This window comes from Lampetra planeri, chromosome 22 (genome assembly GCF_965212315.1).
Source record: "Lampetra planeri chromosome 22, kcLamPlan1.2.h2, whole genome shotgun sequence".
Classification (NCBI taxonomy): domain Eukaryota; kingdom Metazoa; phylum Chordata; class Hyperoartia; order Petromyzontiformes; family Petromyzontidae; genus Lampetra; species Lampetra planeri.
The window spans coordinates 10,756,243-10,779,672 of NC_136128.1; the positions used below are offsets into that span (position 1 = coordinate 10,756,243).

Sequence of the window (23,430 nt, forward strand, 5' to 3'; positions counted from 1 at the left end):
TTCGTACACTAAAGTGGGGGGAGGAGGGGAGAGGGGTGGGGGGGGAGGGTGTACCCCCTTCAGTGCTTAAACACTGCTTTTGGTTGGGCGCTGCTAAAAGCAGCAATTTTAAACTGTTCTAACTGAGCAATCAAACAGCTAGCAAAGGCCCCTTTTACTGGTGCTAATTGAAATACACTTTAATTAGTCTTTTTCTCACCACACTGTTGGATTTGCACATCTGCCTGGCAAAGAAACCATACCGTGTTTAGTGTGCAAAGCATTGCCGCATCTGCCATGGTGCGAACACGGACTGCAATGTTAGCCAATCTTGTGTTTACTTCCTCATTTGAAGTTGAGGTCTGGTGAGGGTATTGTGACTCTGGGCCAGAGCTTCCAAAACATTAAACATTAGAGACAACAAAAATGGTCTCTACAGCCATTGTCTTGGCATGTTTATTGCATGAGAAGCAATGCTTCACTCCATCTTCACTTAAAGATGATTGAGAGAATACATTGATTGGGTTTCTAGTTTTACTTTTTTATTTGAATTAGGATGTATACAAATGTACACTATGAAAGGAAACATCCTATTTCGCAATGTGCAAGTCTTTTATATTTTGTATAATAAATGCATTCAAAACCTAGTGAATGTCAACTGACATGCCATTTCTACCAGACATTTCATTTACAGACCGTTATAATAAGAATGTTATTGCAAAGTAAATATATAAATAGCACACGATGCCAGTAGTCACTTGATAATTATTCAGTGCTTCGGAAAACTCTGTTGCAGAACCCATTTTAAGCGCAATGGAAATCCTGTCATTGTTAAACGATCATAGTTTATTGTTTCTTTTCAGTGAAAGTGTAAAACCCAATGTGTTTTATTCTGTCTGTTGGCACCGATATTGCTCTAATCAATTTTATTCTATACTATTGGTTTCCAACTGCTACTGCAGAGCCAAATCAACCAAAATGCAATGTGTAATATAGTATAGTTTTATCCATTAGTCTTATGCATATTCTGAATTTTATGTGCGATTAATTAACTCATTTGCTCAAGTGCCTCAAATAGGTATATGCAATATGATCATTCTCAGACATGCATCTTTAGGGAAATGTATCACATTCGAGTAAAATTAGCCCTCCAAATGACAATTCCTGAGAGATGCTTTGGAATTCAGTGCAATTTAATTGTTGGCAGTTCCTTTTATAGGTGTAAGGTTTTCAATAACTGTTATTTGGGTGGCTAATTATTCATCTGTTCATTGAGGAACATCATTTTTAAGTTCAAGATGCATGCGTCGGATCGATTTGTTTTTTTATTCCTTTACGTGTTGTTTGTAACGGGTTCACGTGACCTCTCCACCCACTGTAGGCTGCTACTTTGCAAAGCTAAAAACGAAACCATTCTTGTGTTGAATCGTGACCATGACTCAAAGGAGGGTGACTCTTGCACCGAAAAAAGAGTTGCATACCTCAGTGGGTAAAAAAATAGAATAGATGGAGCGATGATTATCAGCTCGTGTGCAGATGCTTCATGGATTGCTACATCACAGTACAGTGGGAGATGGTGACGACTCTGAGGCCTTCATCCAGCTGTGGATTGACCATGGTTGACGATAGCGAATTCTTGTAGGCAATGAATGTTTACGTGTCATATTCCAACTGGCTGCTCATCCACGGGAATTGTAGGTAATTTGGACAATGAGCTTAAAACCCGACTTGCTCGCCCACGACAATTTTATAACTCCCTAACACAATGTTAATCCAATGTATTTATCGTACTTATTAATTTCGCTGAAGACAATGGGCCACGTTAGATGTCCCACATACAGGTGGTGCTTTGTAACACAATAAATAGGTGTCGGTTTTGTTGCCAGATAAAAGGGTAAAAAACCAATTATCATATTTTGCTGCTGGCAAAGGAGGTTCCAATGGTGTAACTGTTCCCCTTGTTGCATTTTATCTCCGAGGTCAACACAACGACCGTTGTGCGCGTCACCACGGTCGTGTTCTTAAAGCCATTCAGTTTTGAGTTGTGATATAAAAAAAATATATTTTTTATTCAACTGATGATGCAGAAAGCATTTCTGAGACAACTTGCTTTTTTTTGCAACTCACATTACATGGGCCGTATTGTCTGCTGTTGACATGCCTTTCCCACTGTACCCATCCGTGGCAAAGCCCAAACCAATTTGAAGGCCTGCCCCAGCTCGGTGCAACCTTTACGCTTTTTGTTTATTAAAACTGAGCCGTCATGAATCAAAGTGAAAATCTGGTGCTACAGGTTTTTTTTGCGGACATGAAAGGGAAGAACATGCTCTTTCCGTCGGGTGGTTTTTTAGCCCCCCCCCCTCTCTAAAGTTTAAAACTTGCGTTTCTATCAACATTTCAGTTTCGCCCGTCGTTTTTATATTTATGAGCATCCATTGTATTATAGAGTTTACTTTGTGGAGGTGATTTTACAAAGTGTGCTTTCACAGCAGAAAAGAATGTGCTAAATATTTGCAAATGTATCCTTTTTGATGCTAACAGTAAGTATTTGTAGGATTCTTTTCTGGTTTGACAAATAAAAAACAACACGATGTAATTGTATTAAATAATAAATGTCCTTTTGAACTGTGCCCAGCTGTCCCACACTAGCGCCCGCGCCGCCGCTACCATTGTGCGCAGTGGTGGGGCTGAAGGGCTGGCACAGTTGCACGCTTGATTGAGCAGCAGCACACATTTTTGGTGGGGTGGGGGGCTATGCCGGTTGGGCGTCTGCCACCGTGCCTCCCTGCCCCCTTTACATCCAGACCCCCTCCCACCACCACCGCCCCCCTCCTGACAGCCACTGTTTATTTAATTCACATTTCCACTCCAAACATCTCGCCAACATCCTGTTTTGTTTAACCCCCAGACTTACACTAGCCCTGTCGCGGAATTTTCGGTGCGGCAAAACGGCAGGTCGCCGCCGCCGCCCCGACCTGACGCATGAGCTACGGCGGGAGAGGGGGACACACACACAAACAGCGGTGTTTGCTTTCTCATGGCCTGTAATGGTGTGGCGTGCACGGCTGTGAATCCAGGGCTTTATAGAGGCAAGGATACGTGGATTGTGCAGAGAATTTGGGGGCTGACCGGGAGATAGCGGAAACGGCAAGTGGATTTGCGAGCTCGCCTTGTGATGGTTAGCAACGCGCACGGTGCGGGAGAAGTTCTACATACATACGTGGAATCTTTTGTGCGTTATCCCCATCACATGGGTCTTCTCTGGGAACCCACTCCGGTTTTCTTCCTGCATGCAAAGTACTTATATTGGTTTTGCTTAAATATTCTAATGCAGAACCTGGCTGGGGTTTTCCCCCCGATAAAACAAAATTTACATATCGTGTTGTAGATTCGGTACTTGCGTCCATCTTATACGCATTAAAAACTAATTTGCTTCTTGGAAGGTTTTTTTCCCCTTGTCGAATATATTACATACGTTGCCTGTGCTGTGGCAGAGGGAATGCACTGTCTGCACTCTCAATGGGGATACTCATTTATCTGGGGGAACCAAAGTGCGGGGGGGAAATATTCCAGTGAATAATCATGTTTTAATTAATATTTAAAGCTGTGTTCGCCTTTGACCCACAGGCGTTGGTTGCGTCATTTCAAACGGCAGGAGTTACCCTGTAACTTCCAGTGTGGGCTCCGTTGTGATATGATATTCAACAGCATTTTATGAATTTCGCTTTGGGTTCGCTACACTTATTGGTTGCCGAATACTGAGTAAATGGATCATGAAACGCCAAAATTTGTATTTTTTAAACCGTTCAAAGTCTACAGGGGAACTGCTCGGCATGTATCAATGCACCCCGTCTCATTTGGATAGTTTTTTTTTCACAATTAGCCTAATTGTAACTTTAGTAGTGTATATAATGTATTTAAAATGATCAATAATCATCACAATTTTAAATCAATGTAGTTTCTTTGCATGCCTCGAAAAAATCTTCAGTTTTGAGTTTCTCTTAACTTCTAGCCTGTTGTGTTCTGTGTTTACCTTCCGCTTAAAACATTGTCTTCCATTGCTATGAATGTGTGCAAGCTGGTTTGGTTATCATCTTTCACTTTTTAAGTGATAGGCTTTGTTGAGCATTGTGTGTGGGGCGGGTTAAGGGCGTTGTGTTTTTACAGTGTCAATGCTGTGTTTTTCTTTCAAGTGTCACAATTGAACCAACATTCTTTTCTGCTCTCCAATGTTTTGCTCATGGTCAGGTAGTCTCGAACCTCAAAGGTCCACGTGGTTAAGCGGTAGACAAAGATTCATCGATTATTTAGATTCGTGCGCATGAATAACATGCATCAATTCGTACACCCGAGAATCGATTGTTTAAAATTCGTGTACATTTTATTGCGAATAATGCCATTAGTTTGGTTGGTTCGTGTGTGCAGGAGTCTGTTGTTTCTTGTATTTGTTTATACATTGCCACTAGGTTTAGACAAATATCGATTCTGCATGTATCATGTTAAAAGCACATCTTCTGTCCTCTAACAACATGCTCATATGTGATGTGTGCAAGTTAAAACACCAAATTAAGAAGTTTGTTTTGAACTGCTTTGAATGGATTTGTTTCTCCACTTTTTCATGGCTCAACTTGTGACTAAGGTTGATATTTTATTTTTATGAAGAACTCGGTGACGCCTTTCCATCCGCATCCTCCGATATTTTATAACGAATCCACTTGGTGGTTGCAAATGCGCCGACTCCGAATATTGTTTAGTGCTTGTAGCGTTGCATTGCCAAAGTTATGCAGCCTTTTGTGGTGCCAAGTGCAAGTAAAATAAATGTCAGCTGTCACATTGGTACACTCAAGTCAGCAGTGTCAGCCTTAATCAACTTTCACCAGCTGGGGGCTCCCCTCCTTGCTTGATTCCAGTTAAACGCGGAAACATTTTAACTTTTCTTCAGACACTTTTAACAGCACAGTGCTCAACGGGGGGGGGGGGGGGGTGTACTTCGTTTTCCACTTTGCTTAGTCAATCCTCCGGTAGGGACAAGTTCCAAAAATTAGCCAGCGCCTCTAAATGTGTTGTCCTACACTGACAACGGGACGGGCGACGGGGGGCATGTGACGTAAAGAAAACCACAGCTGCACGGGTGTCGCGTTGCACCCTCGACTTGCGGCGGTGCGAGTGTTCTTGCCTCCGATTGGCAGGCAGGCACTTCGGCCAGTACGTGTTGGGACTTGACCCGCCTCTGTCCCCTCCTTCCCCACCGCAGCAACAGCTGAGGCCTGGCTAACAGGACGTGCGCCTGCGGTGTGTGCGCCTGCGGTGTGTGCGCCTGCGGTGTGTGCGCCTGCGGTGTGTGCGCCTGCGGTGTGTGCGCCTGCGGTGTGTGCGCCTGCGGTGTGTGCGCCTGCGGTGTGTGCGCCTGCCGGCCGCACCTCCAATTAGCATGCTTGGCTACGTACGGTGCGAAAGACGTTTTCAACATGCGTAGCTCGTGTACCCCTGAGATGTTCAATTCACGAGTGGGGTTGCTACGCATTACTAGACCCTGTCGCAGCTCATTACTTATTGGTATCTTAAGCGTCTGCCCACCGCTGAAACTAGTATACACGTAACAACCACACTCCCAGTGGTTCAATGGATTGTTATAATTTGGGGGTGAGGTTATATTAAAAAAGAAAATATATATTGTCCCGTTTTTACTGGCTCGTATTGGGGTTTATTGTGTCTTTATTTTTTTTACTTCATTAACCTGCAATGTACTATATGATATCCTTGTAATAGGATTTGTATAACTTTTTAAGTTATTAATTCTCTCATGCATGACTCAATATAGTGAGGAGCCGAATCGATTTTCATTCATAAAGCAATGCATCACGATGTCAAGTTAATGTACAGCAGCTAATCACAATGATTGATTTGTTACAATTTATGCTACGCTTGAACGCTTTTATACGTTGGTGTTGGTATCCGCAGGACTCTTAATATCTTAAACTTACCCAATTCCCTATGTGCCACGGTGATGGAGTGCAATGTTTAGCCTATTGGAACAACCAACTACAGAGAGAGAAATATAATTCTTCAATCAAATCTTTATCTTGATTTGCAACGTGTCATTGAATCATGGATGGGTGAATTGTTAAATCCTGTTAACTAGACGGATAATGATTCCACCACCCCCACCAAACAAAAATCTATCGATTGATCTCTTTTTTGGCTTCGTGGTGCATTTGTAATCAAGTGTTATGACAAATACAAAATAGGGTGCCACAAATATGCTATTAAAAAAATAGGAAAACTATGATTCTAACGTGCATGACTCAATGTATATATCTAGAGCGTGATATTCACGAATATATGGTGAATAGTGACATGTCTGCCGCTCAGCTAGGCAATGGTTTTCAACTTTTTTCTGTATAGTGGGCTTCCAAATCATAACCACTGCTCCTCCGGCTTCAGTCCCTGTCCCCCTACCCATGTTACTACGACCACAACAAAGCAGAATGATCACAAGTCCATGCCTCCCAGTCATTGTGGTGTTCATAAGGCATTTGGTTAATGTTGCAGTGCCGCTGATGTTCCCTACGCTTCTTGAAACTTCTCCTGCACTCAACCAATGCCGTAGCTTGTGAACCCCCCCCCACTCCTTGAAAGGCTTTGGCATCCCCCCCCACCACCACCCATGGGTTGAGAAACCACTGACCTAATGCATGCACCTGGCATGTAGTAACGCCATGTTATCTCTGGGCCATTCACCAGTGTTTGTTGAGTGTCCTGCGTTGGAGAGACCTTCGCCGCTAATAACGTTCGACTGTATTTTTATTTGGGGGGGGTCGAGAGCAAACTTTGACCAGCATGCCTACGTGTGCCTGTGCTATGCAGGTCAGAGGATAAGGTAACCGTTGAAGTGACTCGATTGTGCTAAAAAATGTCACAGCAACGACACGGCACTGTTTTGGCTGGCACCAGTGTTTTACGGCCAGGCATTGAGGTGCATTCTTTAATTATATATTTCCAATTTGCCCTGGATGTTCTTGATCGTATTGGATTTTGGAAGAATAAGCAGGTTGATATCGATAGTATTTGAATGGAAGACTACCTAGCAAGGTCAGGTGGTGGAGGCCTGGGCTGTGAGTTGGACATAAAATAGGTAAAGGTTCCAAAATTCTGCAGCAAAGACTTGGTGTAAAAAAAAATATGCCGTGTAACCCACTGTATGAACTGCACTAGTTGTGTTGGTGGTCAGAAAATAACGAGTTACATTTTTCCATAACTTTTCAGCTATTTTCACGGTGGCGCAGTTTGGCCGAACTATTGCAAAACGGTTTCCGCTCGTAATTGTACTCGAGTGATAGCCTTTGATTTTATAATGGCCGACAAAATTAAGACTTACTGAAGGGCATGTGGTGTTTTGGCACCAAAGTTGAAGGAACGGCTTACCCAGAAATCTTATGAATGCACCCACAATGAATCAATTTAACACGACAGTAAATACAATTTTTTTAGATTGGGTATGAAGTAGACAAAAAAGTCATCTCAAGCACAGTTTAGCCTTTCGACTTTTAATGTCGTCTCATTTGTCCGTGTCTATCGTCTAGACTGAAACTTTTCCACATTTAATTTGGTCTCCGATCACTTACTGCGTGATTTTTTTTTTTACTGAAATCCTTCTTTGTTCTGGTGCCCATGAGTGAAATGCACAGCATGATGCTTTTATCTAGTAGTAGATTAATGAGCTTTATAATTTCTTAATGCAATACCCTGTAGCCACTAAAGATGCCACATTTTTATTGGTTAAAAGTATAGATTCTTGAATCAAATTGCCACGTTAATTTGTGTCCGTTCAATTAATTGCAATGGGGGCACATCATCTTGTGCTTATCCACGTCCAATTTGTGCTCATGCGTAAACAGTTTTAGGTCTTGTTGCTCTACCAGTGTCAATGCCACATTCAGGCGCCGAGTCTAAACAGGCCCGGTGATACCTTGCTAGAAATACACATTGAGGTGGTGTCCTTCTAAGCCACTGGTGGAAAATCCACATTCCTATGACAGGGGAGAGTCTCCGTAGGAAAACCACTGTTCACTCCTCTACAAAGAAGTATTCTTATTGACCCTGGAGAGGTGATGGGCCGAATCGACTCCCAACCAGGATTAGAACTCACAAACTTCTGATTGCGAGCCCCTCACTATCGCCAAGCCACCTAACCAGTTAGGCGTTCAGCTTTTGCTTTGGCTATACGGGAAACTGTTTTTCTCCACCGATGGTTATTTCTCCACTGGACACTTTATTCCTCTAAGAAAACAAGCCCGAGGTGCGTCGTCCCTTGGACGCTGCTGGTGCTCATAGGCGACAAGGCGCTAGTAGTGCACCTCGAGCAACACCGCGGCCTGTAGATTTCAGCATGCGAGTAGATGGTCGACTAGAGTTTGGAGGCACTGATAACAGTTTTACGAAGCAGGATTTGTTGCATTTGGAATGACTGTCGTTAGTGGCTGCAGACAGTTTGTGAGACTCCCTAACCTGCTGGGGTGTTGAGGGGATGGCAGTACCTAATAGGTGGGTTTGTGAACTCATCTCTACAGACCTTTGGAGTGTTGTTTCGTTTTCATGGGGTTTACTCAGTCAGTGGTTGTCAGCCACACTGCAAACTACTTCTTAAACAAGAACACTGTTCAAACATCCCGTTACAGGACCCTCCTTAAAGATTGTATTGACTCGATGAGCTTTTTGCTGGATAAATAAGATGTTATTTAAAAATCTACTCTGCGCGCCATAGAGAGCATGAGCGTTTGATGCTGACGCGAGGCAGGTTAATACACACAACGTGATGCTTGGAGATTTATTCAGGCATTGTGCACGTATGGTGTGCAGTGTTATTCAGCGGTCTGCTTTTAGACCAGTGACAATCACGGATAGAATGAAAAATGTGTTGCAACTTGCATAACTCTTACGCCAGTGAGATGTAAAAATGCGCCCTTGTAGAACATTGCAAATACCTAGAGATTAGGTTACACAGTAATTAAATTGCACTGTATATGCAATTATATTTCGCTGCTGTGCAATTCTGTCGTAATTGTACGTTTAAGTTGTATATAAATGCGTATCGCATGCCGTAAAGTGTGGAATAAGCAGATAGTTTTCTCACCATTTAATGAAAATCCAGGTTTTGACCTGCATTGGGCTTGAAAGTTTTCAAACTTATTTACAGAACGACGTTGTGCGTACCGTCTGTCCGTGTTTTGTGTGCGTGTGTTGTATGTACGCTACGTGCGTTTGTGGTGTGTGTGTGTGTTTCTGCGTCTCCATACATGTCTTCATTATTTCAGGTCCGCTCTGTGGATGAGCTGAACCAGGACTTTCAAGCGCTGGCACTGGAAAGGAGGAGCTTGGGAGATGTAAGGAACATCGCTCAAAGCAACCTTTGCTCCGTAGCATTTAGTAGTTTACCTTGCGAGTGACATGAAGGTTGCCACTACATTCCATGTCTTTAATTTGCATTGCTGATTATTTAGACAATTTAGTTATTTGCCCCCACAGAGGCAAACATCTTAATTGGCAGATTTCCATTCTATGAATCATGAGCACAAGAATGTCATTTGAATACCCGCATTTTTTTGATAACTGCCTTCTGATTACAAGCAAAATTGAGCACACGCGTTCATGCATATATTTCCAAAAGTGCATTCAGAAATTAGCCAAGAGTTTGCTTCTATAAAAACTCTTAAGCTGCTGTCACGAGAATTGAACCAAATACCGATTGTCGTTATTAATTTTAATATTTTTACAACGATGTTATGCTGCTGATATGTAAGGTCCATATGATATTTAATTCAAGCTTAGGCTGCTCTTAAAACACAACACAGTATGTTATTAAGTCTTACAATACAATTTTGTTGATGGGAACAACGGTGTGTTTTGCAGTTTCTTTATAAAGCATCCCAGCAAGTACGTATTCTTTATCATCGTGCCATTCAATTCAGAACAGCCAATGGTCATGCTGCGTGTGCTGAATTATTGGCCGCGTCTCCGAACTGAAGAACAAACGTGCGGCCCTCATTTTTAAATGGCAGCCTTCAGGGCAGATATCTTTTGAAAACAAAGGGGGGATACCTGATCTTTGAAATGGAGATCAAGCTGAGAATGGGCCCCAGCAGCTTAATGTGCAGCAGACACAACCGAGGTGCATAAAGCCAAACTAAATAACTGCAATGCATAGACACGTGAATATTAGCTAAACATTGTAATAAAAGCCACGTGCCGCAGCTCTGCAGACCTCGTTACTGAGGCGGATGGGGAAGCATCTCTGCAGCTGGGTGCCCCTCTGAAGCATTTTACTCCACCACAATTAAATTAGGCGATGGAACATGGGTTTTGAATTTGGGTTTAAGCTACTCGCTCCGATTGTAAACAGGGTTCTCAGGTGTAGTGATGTGATGGTCTTAAAATGGTCGCAAATGACTGCACAAGAAACACATTGCTTTAAATTAGATTTTTTTAATTAACTTTACAAAATTCCACCTTGGAGAATTAAAGATATTTGATGGGCTGCTATGCAACAAAATATGTCTTTGTAGCAGGGTGTGTGGAAAAGCGCATCCCCTAGTCTGCGGCTAAAAGAAGGACATTCGAAGGAATATCAGAAGGTGTTTTGTCGTCTCTCCTTCAATCCTTTCTGTAACATGCAGGGCGATGCATGACATGACACCAATAGTATGTTTGAAACAAAAGCTGTGAGAAGACAAACGTTTTGATATAAATTATTAACAAACTGTTGCATGTCGGTCAGGAACTAATGTGCAGCCGTAGGTGTGTGTGTGTGGGTCACCTCGTAATGTGGCGGTGAGCAGTAGGGGCTTGCTCTCGACAGAAGGATGCGCGACTGCATGACCTGGTTTAATTTTAACGCCCGTCGCATTCCATACTGCTAACCGAGCCGTGCGTGCGCCGTGCCCCCTTCTCTTGCCCTGCTGCACATCCGACAGCAGCTGCTTCCCAGCAAAAAGTTTTGGGAGACAGATGAGACTGGCAAAGATGGCCCGAAGGGAATTTTCCTGGAAGACCAGTGGAGGGAGAATGCCTGGGGAGCCTCTGGTACGCAGAAAATTTTCTAAACGTGTGCCTGACAAACCGTGTTCGTACGATGCAGAGATGTTTGTGTCAGGTGTAACGATTTAGCCCCCTCGACAATGTCAAGAATTGTCACGGTTCAGGGTCATTCGCGGGCTCATCAATATAGCAGTGTGAGTCAATTGAGTATACAAATCCACAATGACAGCACGCCACAAAATGTGTACAATGTTGCTATACTGTTCTGAACAGGCTTCACGGTGTACACAGTGAGTTCTTGCCTGTATCAGGCAATCCGGCAGAAATTGTTTGACAGGTCAGACTGACAATGAAACTCTAAAAGTTGAAAACCAGTTCAGAGTTTGCCTGCTTAAATCCAATTCTGATGGACAACGTCCTTTCCAGAAGGCCCCTTTGGCTGATTTACCAAATGTAATTTTTGTGGAAAACAGATCCTGTGTCTGTTTATTGAATAAGTTGAGTATTTTCCAGATAGCGGTCACAGGGACGTTGTGATGTCACATGACACAACGTCCAGCAGATAATGTTATGTTTTCATTTGTATTACATAAATGCGTCTGTGAACATGAGCAAGTCATCCTATGTATGGCTTCACACAGACTAATCTACTCAATTGCGTACAGTATACGACTAAGGCTACTAAGGGTAAAATGTTAATGCCCAAAACTCAGCCAGTATCCAGGGCAATATAGCCGCAGGAATCCACCTGGTTATTTTATAAGCAACAAAGTTAGTATATAAAAAAGATTATTACACGTTTCAAGACTGCTTCGGTTTACATGCAGGAGAGTTGCGCATTAAATCAGTGGTTGTCATACCATTTTGGTCTGGTTGCCCCTAAATCAAGACCCCCCCCGCTGCCCCCCTCTTGATCCCCTCATGGATGGCAACCGTCATAGGATAAAACCTTAAAAGGTGGCGGCTGCAGCAGTTGTCATGAAATATTCCATTCGATAAAATTATATCGCACGCAATAGCGGCACTTTTGCGCAAACAAAACTACACGTGTTGGGATGTCCCTCTGATACAGAAATCCATGTTTGGCTCAATCATGCGATCAAGTGTTGGCTGTGGTACTCTGCATTAATTTCAACTGGATGCGTTGACTGTAACACATGGGAACATAACTCTGGTACGCCAACCGGCGTAGGGGTTAAAGCGATGTTGTTAATGGTGAATAACCACCCGGTGCAGATCACTCGGTGTCTCAGCCCATCATGGTGCAGCGTCGCCCAGGCCAGCCGGGCTTCCAGGCCGGCGGTGTTGGCGGCGGCGGCAGCGAGGTGGGCTCGGTGCTGTCGCCGCGCTCGGAGACCGGCGGCCTCGGTGTCAGCATGGTGGAGTACGTGCTCAGCTCGTCACCTGGAGACAAGCTCGACACGCGTCTCCGCAAGTCCACATACGTACGTGTGCGCGCTCTCGCGCATGTGTGTGCGCGTGCGTGCGTGCGCGTGTCTTCTGTGGAGGAGAATGTCGGGCGTTATTGTGTGTGGGTCGGCACTCTGCGTGCGTTCTTTGTCCAAGGCTGATGAACGTCACTGTGAACAATACTGAGATTGTCATCATTGAGATAATATCAGCTCCATCAACACTTAAGGTCATGGTTGCTGAGACAATTGTCACCAATATCAACACTGAGATTATCGTAGTCATCTCCTGCAAAAACACTGACATCAGCAAGATAACCCCATCACTATTATCAACGCTGAGATTATCATTGAGAAATTCACTGACATCTGCACTGAGATCTTCACGGAGAGAGTTATCAGCATCGGCACTTACACCATTCAACACTGAGGTCATCTAATGAACACGTACAGCCCTTTGTGCAATAATCTACTGGGTGAGGGCCTCTTGCTTCATCACTCACACGAGCATTCAGTTGATCAAGAGAACATTAGATCAACTTCGAGTTGACTTTCATCAGCAAGTCAGGATTCCTTGGCAATAATACATCAGACAGAGCGCGCACTGCCAGCGAGTGCTGAGCAAGTACGCGTGCTTGACGGCGACATTCGCTGTCACGCAGGGCACCGTCGAGTGTGACATGTCGGACGGAGACAAGGCGGACAAGAAGGGCGTGAAGGTGGCGGGGTTTGAGGACGACAAGGGCAGTGGCATGAAGGTGGAGGGCGATGGAGACGTGGCGGGGAAGACCAACGGGCTGGGCCTGCAGAACGGCGTCGATTCAGACGGCAAGGACTTCAGGTGAGCTGTGCACTGGCCCCTTCACTACCCCCCCCCGTGGGAGAGCTGTCATAACTTCTCTCCCCCCCCCCCTCCCTCTGCGATTTTATTTCATGTCCCGATTGTTATGTGTGATCCCTCTCGTGCATGGTAAGCTTTTTCTGGCCAATAAATTTTGCTACCCGCAAACATCTCTGTGCAGGATCTCTGCCGGCCTTCTCTCACCCCCCCCCCCCACTATGGTGCGGATAATTGTAATATCTCTAATGGCTGTATGGTGATATGAACCTATTGCAGTATATCAATCAAAAATATATTATGCGTGTGAGAATCGATATTGTTGCTGCATAGGATTTTCGTGATAAAGTGAGACTCCATGAGAGACCACCCCTGATAATTACATTTTGTTTTAGTTGTTTGGTGTTATAATTGGTGTTAATTCGGTTGACACGAGGTGGTACCCTGCTTTTTTCTACGTCATTGTCACCCTCCAGAGGAGCATTGATCATTAATTATTGTGAACGTGCTGAGTGGATAATTATTTGTGCCCTGACTTGGATTTGATAACACAATCGTATTGTAATTGTAAGGATCAAAATCGCCTTGGACAAGTTCACTGTTTTAAAATGTAAGTTGACACTTTAATGATGTGGGTAATCGGTATAATCATGAATTGGCTTTTTACTTGGGAATATTGTCAATCGGTTAGTACTCCGATATAAATAGTTTGTTCGTCTTATAAATGGTCATAAATGCCGCTTTGATGTGCTCATGTCCTTTTTGTTTTAATTAATGATGACAGTAATTATAATACTCATGGAAGCATGATGGTCAGTGGGCAAGAGTAGCAAATAGTATTGGCAGCCAAAGGAAGGAACACACCCAAGAGAATGTTCACTGCAGAGGTGGATCAATGAGATCAGCTCCTGTACAGATGCTAAGTGGATCGTTGCATCCCAGGACCGTGATAGACGGCGACTGCTTTGGGAGGCCTTCATCCAGCAGCGGCTTAATCGTGACTGACGATGTATAATAACAATTTCTCGCCTGCAGCCGCGCCCCTGGCAGCTGTCACTCGTCACCGGCCGAGGCTGTCGAGCGCCTGGGTGTCCCCGGAAACCCCGGGGCGGACCCGATGGTGGCCGGAGTGGGGGTGCCCGTGGGCGTGGGGGGTGGGCCTGGCATGCAGGTGGGTGTGAACAAGCCTGGAGAGGACTACGGCGGCGGAGGGGGAGGCGGCGGCGTTGGCCCCGGTGGAATGGACGGGCAGTCGTTGCCCATGGATCCGTCGGGCATGATGGAGCCCATGGGCATGGAGCCCCTGCAGTTCGACTACACGGGTGGCCAGGTCACCATGGAGTCGGGCGGAGGCAACCCCATGGGGCTGTTTGACTACGGGGCACAGCAGCAGCAACAGCAGCAGGTGGAAAAGCCCCCTTGCATGCGCCGACACCACTCGATGATTGCATTAAATAAGTTAGAACTCGGCCAGGTGCTTGCTCTAAGGTCTTATAGTTCAATGGCCCTTTTCCAGTTATCCTCGGTGACTTATGCTTGAATTCGCTCACTATATATTCTCATTGTTTACTGTAATATTGTCTTTTATTGACCCAGTTTATATTGTACTCTTAGTTATGTTTTATAACTCGTCCTCAAATGAAAGAGTCACTATTTAAGACCAATATAGTTTTTTTCTGTCCAAGGAGTCAGAACTCTTTCGTCCGTGCAGATGTTTCACTTGTACCGATCGTTTGGGTCGCCCAGCTCTGAATCGGCAAACGCGTGTGTTTCCAGCTTTTTCAAAGGTCCAGTGCTCTGGCGATGCAGCAGCAGATGTCCAGTGCACAGCAGCAGCAACAACAGCAGCAGCAACAGTATACCTTGGCCACTGCACAACAACCACCGCTGGGTAGGCACCCGCACACCTGTGCAGGACACTGCAATCGTCTTAACGTGCGCGCCCGCTCGTTCGGATTGCAAACACGTTTGCTTACTCTTGCGGCCTCGTGCTCCTGTTGAACAGAATGGAAGTCTCTGCGCGTGTCGCATTGTGCGCAGCTGCAACCTAGACGGCTCTATTTTGCTACTTTGCCCTTCATGATGCAGCCTCTCCTCCTCTCCTTCCACCAATGCTGATATTAATTTGATTCAAATGTAATATTAGATTGTGGAAGAGGCACCTATTTTTCCTACTTGGTGGCTATCACAAAGGGAGCTTTTGATGCAGCTAGCTAGCAAAGGAAGTACCATTTGTGCTCTTTAATTTGTTAGAAAGAGAACATGTTAATACTGTGACTAGCGTAATTTTTTTCACAAACCAGCATTTCCAGCCGTATGCACCTTTTCTTCAAACCAGTACTGCCGCAGTACAAGGTCAGCATGCAGGGACAGGCTTAAACTGGCGAAGACGTCCACTGAAATGTAGCTCTGGCCAAGCGAACATTAGAAGGGAAGAGGGCCTCACTGGGTACTCAATTTGCCAGCCTGTCGTTGGTTCCGCCGCGTGGATTTTTCAGTGTGCTCCGTTTCTGTGGTGTTCCCTCGGTAGGCATGTTTTCACCTGGCCTCGCCCCCGCCTTCATCCCCAACCCGTACATCATCGGTGCAGCCGGTCCACCTGGCTCTGACCCCTACTCATCGGGCTTGGCTGCTGCCACCCTCACGGGTAACCTTGCGTTTGTGGCCTGCCTGCTATATCCCTGGGCTTCTTGTTTGTACGAGTGTGTATCAATGAGGAAAACAGCCTTCTGGTATTATGTGTCTGTGGCATTTCGGTAGTGTGTTTTTTTTTATCCCCACATTTTGCCGATAGATGGGGGGACATTACATAACCAGCGGTTGGAGGCATACAGTTGCACAACTGAAAATGTTAGAGCATCAGCGAGGTGTTTATTTTTTTGGTTGTACACGGAGTGTTTAGAGACGACTGAAATGTATTGTGTGAAACTACAATATGGTGACAACTATGAATCTTTGCAACGTTTACAAATCAGCTGTATGGTTGCAATACTCCGTGAGAAATTTAATTTTCACAAAAAGTGTTCCTACGAGTATGAAACATGTGAATGGGACACTCAACTTAACTGGATCGCATTCATTCTACAATCCAGTATATAGTTTTTTTTGTTAGATGGGTTAGATTTTCGCGATCTAACCCCAAAAAACCTCTGGGTCATTTTGGTCGCAAAAGTGTACGTGTTTGAACTGTCAGTCTTCCATATCAGCCAGATTCCTAATTTAATGCAATATATGTTCTTATTGCATTAAATACTACCAATTTGTGAATGTTGTCATGATTCATAAAAACAATTATTTGACCATATATCACTTTCATAATTGGGGGTTTAAAAACCTTTTATAGTACAACAAAACGACAACGTTGACGTTAATCTTCCCGTTTTTTGGGCTGCCGGGTGCAGGTCCCACTGTGGTTCCCCCGCAGTACTACGGCATGCCCTGGGGGGTGTACCCCGCCAATCTCCTGCAGCCACAGGCGGCCGCTGCCATGGCCGCCTCCAACAGCGGCAACCAGCAGGGCAACCCGGGTCAGCCCAGCCAGCAGGTGAGCCCTCGTAGTCTCGTGCGCGCGCGTGTCTCGAGCAGTGGTTGCCCAGCGGTGTGTGAGCGTGCTGCGCTAAGAACCCCCGTCGACCCGAGTTCAAGTCCTACTTTTGTGACCAGTAACGCTGGCGAATACTTCAAACTGTCCTGGGCCTCCCATAGGTGAAAATGAGTGCCTGGTACAGCGTGTCAACGTCAGCACTGGGGAGACAAAGGCGGCCGGCCGTGATGTTCGCCACACTTCCTCTTGTTTGCCATGCCGGCCTTCACTGGTGCTTTCTAACAGCTCTTGCCATGGCAGTCTCTTAAAGGCTATACGAAGGGAGGAAAGGGAGTGGTTTCGTGACATGAAAACCATCTGCGACATAAAAACTGACAAAAACGGTGTTATTGAAACGATAAGTTCACCGAATTATCAGCTCTATATGTTGTATACATCTTAACTATTTTTATTATGCATTCAAAGGAGAGTATCCAACTGGAAAAAAAACCCACATTCTTTGTAGCCACTGTCTTAATTGCCACACAGGCCCTACTGCAATGACTTTCATAATGAAGGCTTTTGGGTTAGATCGCGTAAGTATAAATGTGTCTCAACCCTCCACCACCCGACACGGCCAATCAGTAAAAAAAGTGTCACGTTAACAAAACGCCAATTAGTTACTTCTTCAGCCCTCCGGTGTGTTTGAAGCATGAATCCACAACATTTAGAATTTGAGTACGACTTTTCGCTGGCAATTACATCCAGCATCTTCAGACGATTTGCCAAAATAGTGAAGACATCCACCTGCTTTCCGGTCTTAAATAGTGCAGGATGACGTCATCATTGAACCCCATCAGGTTTACAAGATCAGAGGTGGGGGGGGGTGGTTGCGACACATTTATTCTCACGCGATCTAACCCAAAAACCTTTATTATGAATAATACTGGTCGCGAAAGCCTACGCGTTAAACTGCTGTGCAACTTTAACGTCGTGCATGCACGTGTGCTTCTTTTAAAGATGCTGAGGGCTGGGAGTGGCCAGCGACCTATGACCCCTAACCAGAGTCCTCAAGGCCAGCAAGGGGACGCCATGGGTGCAGTGACAGCTGGGCAAGCTCTCGCCTTCGGACCGGGCCTCACCACAGGCGTACAAGGTGCGATGCGCACTCCTTTATCCCCCCCCCCCAACACTTATTCGAACTCGGGAGTGGCCGTGTGCGTGCACTCGTGCACATACGTGTGTCGACATTAATGTTGATGTTAAAAATGTTGAGGGTTCACCCTTTCACTTCCCCACGAAATCTGATGAGTTTTCACGATTTTGGGGTCAAATTATTTAATCCAATTATTTTGTTGTTTTTTATTGTTCCGTGTGAACTCCCTCTCGTGGCTATTACCTGTCTTGCTTGTACTGTCTGTTTATCTTTTTGTGTTGACTTTTTAGTACTTTCTCAGTTATGCATTATTTGTCACAGCCTAAATTAACAAAAACATTTGCGTACATATATGCATTGCATTATACATATGCATTGCATGATATGTGGGAAAACAAACTGTAAGATCTGTAAGAATTATACGCAAAAGCTATGCGAATGTTACTTTGAAGCAAATTGAGCCAACAAAAGCTATGAACAAATTACCATTGAGAATGTAAAAAGAACAACAAAGAACCCAAATAATCGACCCACGAATTTGTTAACAATTACGTCGAATCGCTGAGGAAAGGGGGGGGGGCAGAACCAATCGCCGCTCCGTGCCAAACACGGGTTTGTCGCTCGCCGTGTGCCCGTGTAATCACCCCCAACCCCCACGGCACAGGCTACCAGGTGCTGACGCCGGCGTACTACGACGCGTCGGGCGCGCTCGTCATGAACCCCGGCGCGGGCCGCTCCAGCCTGGGCGGCCCCGTGCGCCTCATGGGGCCCACGCCCGTGCTCATCAACCCCTCGGCGGCCGCGGCCGCTGCCGCCGCGGCAGCTCAGGCCGGTAAGACACCGGCCCCCCCCCCCCCTCGAGCCCCACCTCCACACCACCGCCCCCTTCACGCCCCTCGCACCCCCATGACCCACGTGGCTTGGGGAGTTCCTCATCTCACAGTGGATTGACAACGTTTATATTCTTGGTTCTTTCGGTATAGTCACGTAGATAGAAAATAAAAATAACAAATTTTATTCAAAATAAAAATAATCGAAAATAATAAAATAAAAAAACCCACGACGTTTCGATCGCAACACAAGCGGTCTTCATCAAGAGGGGGCAAGCCTCCAAATGCAACTGCTTATTATAAGGGTTTCCAAAGTGAGTGGGCGGGGGACGAGAGCTGGGAGGAGGAGAGCATTGCTTTACATTGTTTCGCATGTAAAGAGTAGCACAGAAATGCATGTATTGATGGTTAATCTCACATACAAGAGGAGATATAGTTGTTTGACCAGGGGTTCTCAACTGAGGGTACGCAAAGCCCTAGGGGTACTACATGGCAATGTTCCAGGGGGTACGTGAGGGTGATTTATACATTTGTGAAATTCTATCACGCATGAGTCCTTCGTGAATAATCATGAATGAATCTGCCAATATAACATAACTACAATAGAATTTAAATCCATATCGTAACCTAGAATGATATAAAAGACCTTTCTAACTCATTGATTGGAAACAATGTGGTATCCAAGAGTGACCAGCGAGTGCAAACAAATAACGGCACACGTGCAGGGTGTCCGCTGAATTTGTTTTATTCGCTTGCAGTTACTAGCTAGTTCGAATACCTAACAAAATGTGCAATTGGTTCAAATATTGATGTTCATTATTCATACATTTATTTCTCAGAACCATGTAGGGTCAGGCAAGGGGTGGGGGGGTTGTACAGTAGCCAAGCAAGGTTGAGAACCACTGTACATGCAGACAATAGTATAACGGCTCCTATCGTCCACACATATTTGCTTATCCACTCACAACGTCCGACCACATCACGGATGAGAAGATTTTCCACCGCTTTCACAACTTGCTTCGCACGCGGCAGGCGGTGGCGCTGGTGGAGCCGGCGGTCTGGCCGGCACCATCAACGGGCTGTTCCGCGGCGTGGGCCTGTCCAACCAGCATCACCAGCACCACCAGCAACAGCAGCAGTCCCAGCAGCAGCACCACCACCAGCAACAGCAGCAGCACCAGCAGCAACAGCAGCACCAGCAGCAACAGCAGCAGCAACAACAACAGCAGCAGCACCACCAGCAGCAGCAGCACCAGATGAGCAACGCGGCCGCCGCCGCAGCGGCCGCCGCCGCCCAGGGCCACCCGTCGGCGTTCTACGGCAACCACGGCGGCGGGATGGGAGGGCCGCTGTCCAGCCCGTCTCAGGGAGGTGCCGGCATGTCGGGCGGCGGGGGCGGCGGCGGCGGCGGCGGGGGCGGAGGATCGCTGTTCTCGCCCGGCCCGTCGCCCGGCGCCCACCAGCTCGGCAACGCGGGTTCACCGCTCGGGGGAGGGTTCGGCAACCACAGCGGCCAGACACAGGCGTCGCTGGGCGCCAGCATCGGCTCCGGACTGGGCTTTGGCAACACCGGTCAGTGCAGCCACTAGAAGCTTCAGCGTTTGTCAGGTTTTTCTGCTGGGTGGTGTTGCGGTCATGGTTTATGCCAGAATTTGTGGGATTGGCAGTGCGATCAGACTGCCAGGAGGTGGCAGTAAAGCAGGGGATTCTTGAATCCATCCGCGCAGAGCTTTTTTTTTATTGTTTTCATGTCGTAGGTACAGTCCCTCTCGTGTGTTGATTCATATTTTCTTTGGGTCAAGATTTATTTTAATCTGGTTTGCTCTCATGTGCCAAACTCGTGAACAAAGTCTTGAGACTTGAAAGTTTTCCTGGATTAAAAAGGTCAATTATTAAAATTATTTCCAGTTAACTGGCAACAGATTTGTTTCAAGTAGAAGGTATTTTCTAAACTCTTGGTTTAATTGCAAGTGCTTGCCCAGTGCAATTGCTTCTTCTCGGAACTGGGTAGTCTTTTACAAAAACATAAACGTAAGTATTTTTTATATCCTGAGGGGGCAAAGAGCACGGTCACATTATGCAAAAAGTCCTTGAATATTGCATGCTTAATAGCACATGATTCCATTTGCATGTATTTTAGAATGTGGGTTTGCAGTGAAAGGGCCCAAACTTTATCCATTAAACTCTTCTACGGACCTCATTAATATTCATGAACGTTTATTTGCCTATGTCTAGGGATGGCAATACTGCGCGCACATTAATATTCAGGGCGGCGTGCCCTTTAACAAGGTCGCCGTGCGTAGCGAGGTGCGTTCATGTCCTCCGTGTCGGCCCGACTTAGTTTTTGTGAGACAAACCTGGCCGTTGAAACGTGGAGCGCCAGCCCGCGCGACGTGAAGACATATCGTTCCGCTATATCCGCAGGCACGTCCGCCGCAAGCGGGGGGCCGCTGGGGTTACGACGTGACTCGCTGGGCGCAGCCCTTGACTATAAGCGACCCAGCAGCAGCCTGGCACCCATCGGGCAGCCCTTCTACAACGGCCTGGGATTCTCCACCTCGCCCGGACCACTCGGCATGCTGGGAGCCAGCCACGGACCACCCCACTCGCTCACTCCGCCGCCCTCGCTGTCCATCCCCTCGCATGGATCGGCGTCCAACCTCAACCTTGGCTGGTCGCCAGCCTTAGGTGAGTTTGCCCGCCTCTGCGCAAATCCGCTTTACCTACGTACGGCTCGTGTGCCCACATGAAACGTTTGTTGTACTTCGTGTATATACGCTCGACACAATTGTGTGCTGCATGGCAGGTGGCTTCAGGAGGCAGAACAGCATGGATTTGTCTGGTATTATATACACGGAGTTTGAGTCATTACAAATTGTTTTTTTTTAGAGGGCATGATCTGACGAGGAGAGCGGAGAAAACCCGATCTTAGTGGTAGAACTGACCACTGAGACAACAGCTTCTGCCAGCTATGAGTCGCAAAGCGATAGGCATTGAGCCAATACTGCTGAGTGTGCAACACTGCATACTCTTAGCAGGGATTGCAGGCCATTCATCACCCATTCATCGCGGTGAATTGACAACATCTTCAGACACGGCCGTAGTAGCGACATTGAGCCAATGGCACTGCCAAACCCAGTAATTTTTAATCGATGGACTTTTAAAGCACCACTGGCGCCTCTCCAGGCGACCCTGACGTACGGACTCGTGCCAACCGCCGCGATCTCCTCCCCAGGGGGTCTGACGAGTGGGAGCGGGCGCTTCGTGTCGGCGGCGCCAGGTGCCGAGGCCAAGTTCCGCAGCTCGGCCGGCATGGGCGTCGGCGTGGGCTCCGCCTCGGCGCTCTTCGGTAACTCGGGCAGCCAGCTCTTCCCGACCCAAGCAGCGGCCGCCGCGGCCGCCGCCGCCGCAGCCGCTGCGGCCGTCGGCGGGGGGAGCGGCAGCGCGGCGGGTGGGATGTGCGGCGTGGGCGGCGGAGCTCCGGCGATGCGGTTCCGTTACTGCGGCGGCGGCGGGGCCGGAGGTGGCCCTGGCGGTGGCGGCGGCGGCGGCGTCGGGGGAGGCGTCTGCGGCGGCGGTGGCGTCGGCGGCGGCGGCGTTGGAGGGGGACCCGGCGGGAAGATGGACGGACTGAACCCTGGTCGCAGTCGCCTGCTGGAAGACTTCCGCAACAACCGCTTCCCCAACCTGCAGCTGCGAGACCTCACGGGGCACATTGTGGAGTTTGCTCAAGACCAGCACGGCTCCAGGTGAGGGTGAATGCTGTGAAAGCCACGATGTACGAGGGACATTTTACGGCAAATCATCGCTGGCAGCCGTCACTGCCAGGGCATTTTGCTGTGAACGGTTATGGCAACTTGGTACGGCAATCCGATTCTGACAGTTCTGTCTACCCAACAAAAAATGTGTTTTTTTAAATGTGGTTTGTGAACATCAATTGGTTTACAGAACACACATCCACGGGTATTCATGCGACCGTTGTCACATGATTGGAAGTTGTCCCCATTTGTGGGCAAAAGTATATTTTTTACGATAAAAATATCGCAGTAACTTTTGCCGGTGGTTAGCTGAAACCAAGACATAGGTAAAATGATCAATTGCTGGTATATTTAGACGTGGCCTGGTCTGTAGCCGTGGCGTGAGGGCCTTGCATAGCGCTCTGCTCCTCCAGCAGCCGAGTGACCAATAGATCTGTCTCGCACGGCAGTTCTGTGTATCGGTGTCATTCAGAGTATCATTCAAAGTAGCCCCACTTTCCGCATGTTCACTTTTGAGCTGCCGGCTTCCGTTCGAAGAAGATTTCGATTGACACCTTCTGTTCCTGCGGGAAAGGCTCGAGGGCGTACCGGATCACTCGGCACCCGTACATCTGCGGCGCTAGAGGCAGATGGAGGATGTGTTGTCCTTCCCCCGCACCTCCGATTAGCACGGTTGGCTACGTACGGTGCGAAAAGGAGCTCAACGTACGTGCATACGTAGACGCGTCCAGGTTGACCGATGTCTCTCTGCACCAATGACGACGAGGTGTTTGGCATCGGTCGGCGCGCGCTTTGACGTCCGTTGCTATTGCATCGAGACGTCGGGCCTGTTGCTTGCTTGCTTGTCCGCTCGTCACAATTTTGTTCATTCACCACCCCCTCGTCTCTCCCCCACCGCCCAAG

General features: G+C 47.0%; 1 protein-coding gene across 12 annotated transcripts in view; it reads left to right on the forward strand.

Moving 5' to 3' along the window:
• Window positions 1-23,430, forward strand: part of LOC144725009 (pumilio homolog 2-like) — a 39,036-nt gene that overhangs the window by 7,753 nt on the left and 7,853 nt on the right. For 6 of the 12 annotated variants that reach the window (XM_078604428.1, XM_078604426.1, XM_078604431.1 and 3 more), the window contains 13 exons: window positions 9,294-9,362; window positions 10,950-11,058; window positions 12,250-12,458; window positions 13,085-13,263; window positions 14,296-14,665; window positions 15,037-15,151; window positions 15,791-15,907; window positions 16,662-16,804; window positions 17,804-17,939; window positions 18,604-18,771; window positions 19,802-20,341; window positions 21,194-21,457; window positions 22,005-22,518. In XM_078604428.1, coding sequence (XP_078460554.1) covers window positions 9,294-9,362; window positions 10,950-11,058; window positions 12,250-12,458; window positions 13,085-13,263; window positions 14,296-14,665; window positions 15,037-15,151; window positions 15,791-15,907; window positions 16,662-16,804; window positions 17,804-17,939; window positions 18,604-18,771; window positions 19,802-20,341; window positions 21,194-21,457; window positions 22,005-22,518 — 2,933 coding nt within the window. The remainder of the gene's footprint in view (window positions 1-9,293; window positions 9,363-10,949; window positions 11,059-12,249; window positions 12,459-13,084; window positions 13,264-14,295; window positions 14,666-15,036; window positions 15,152-15,790; window positions 15,908-16,661; window positions 16,805-17,803; window positions 17,940-18,603; window positions 18,772-19,801; window positions 20,342-21,193; window positions 21,458-22,004; window positions 22,519-23,430) is intronic. The other 6 variants (XM_078604427.1, XM_078604432.1, XM_078604430.1 and 3 more) reach the window with 2 other exon arrangements.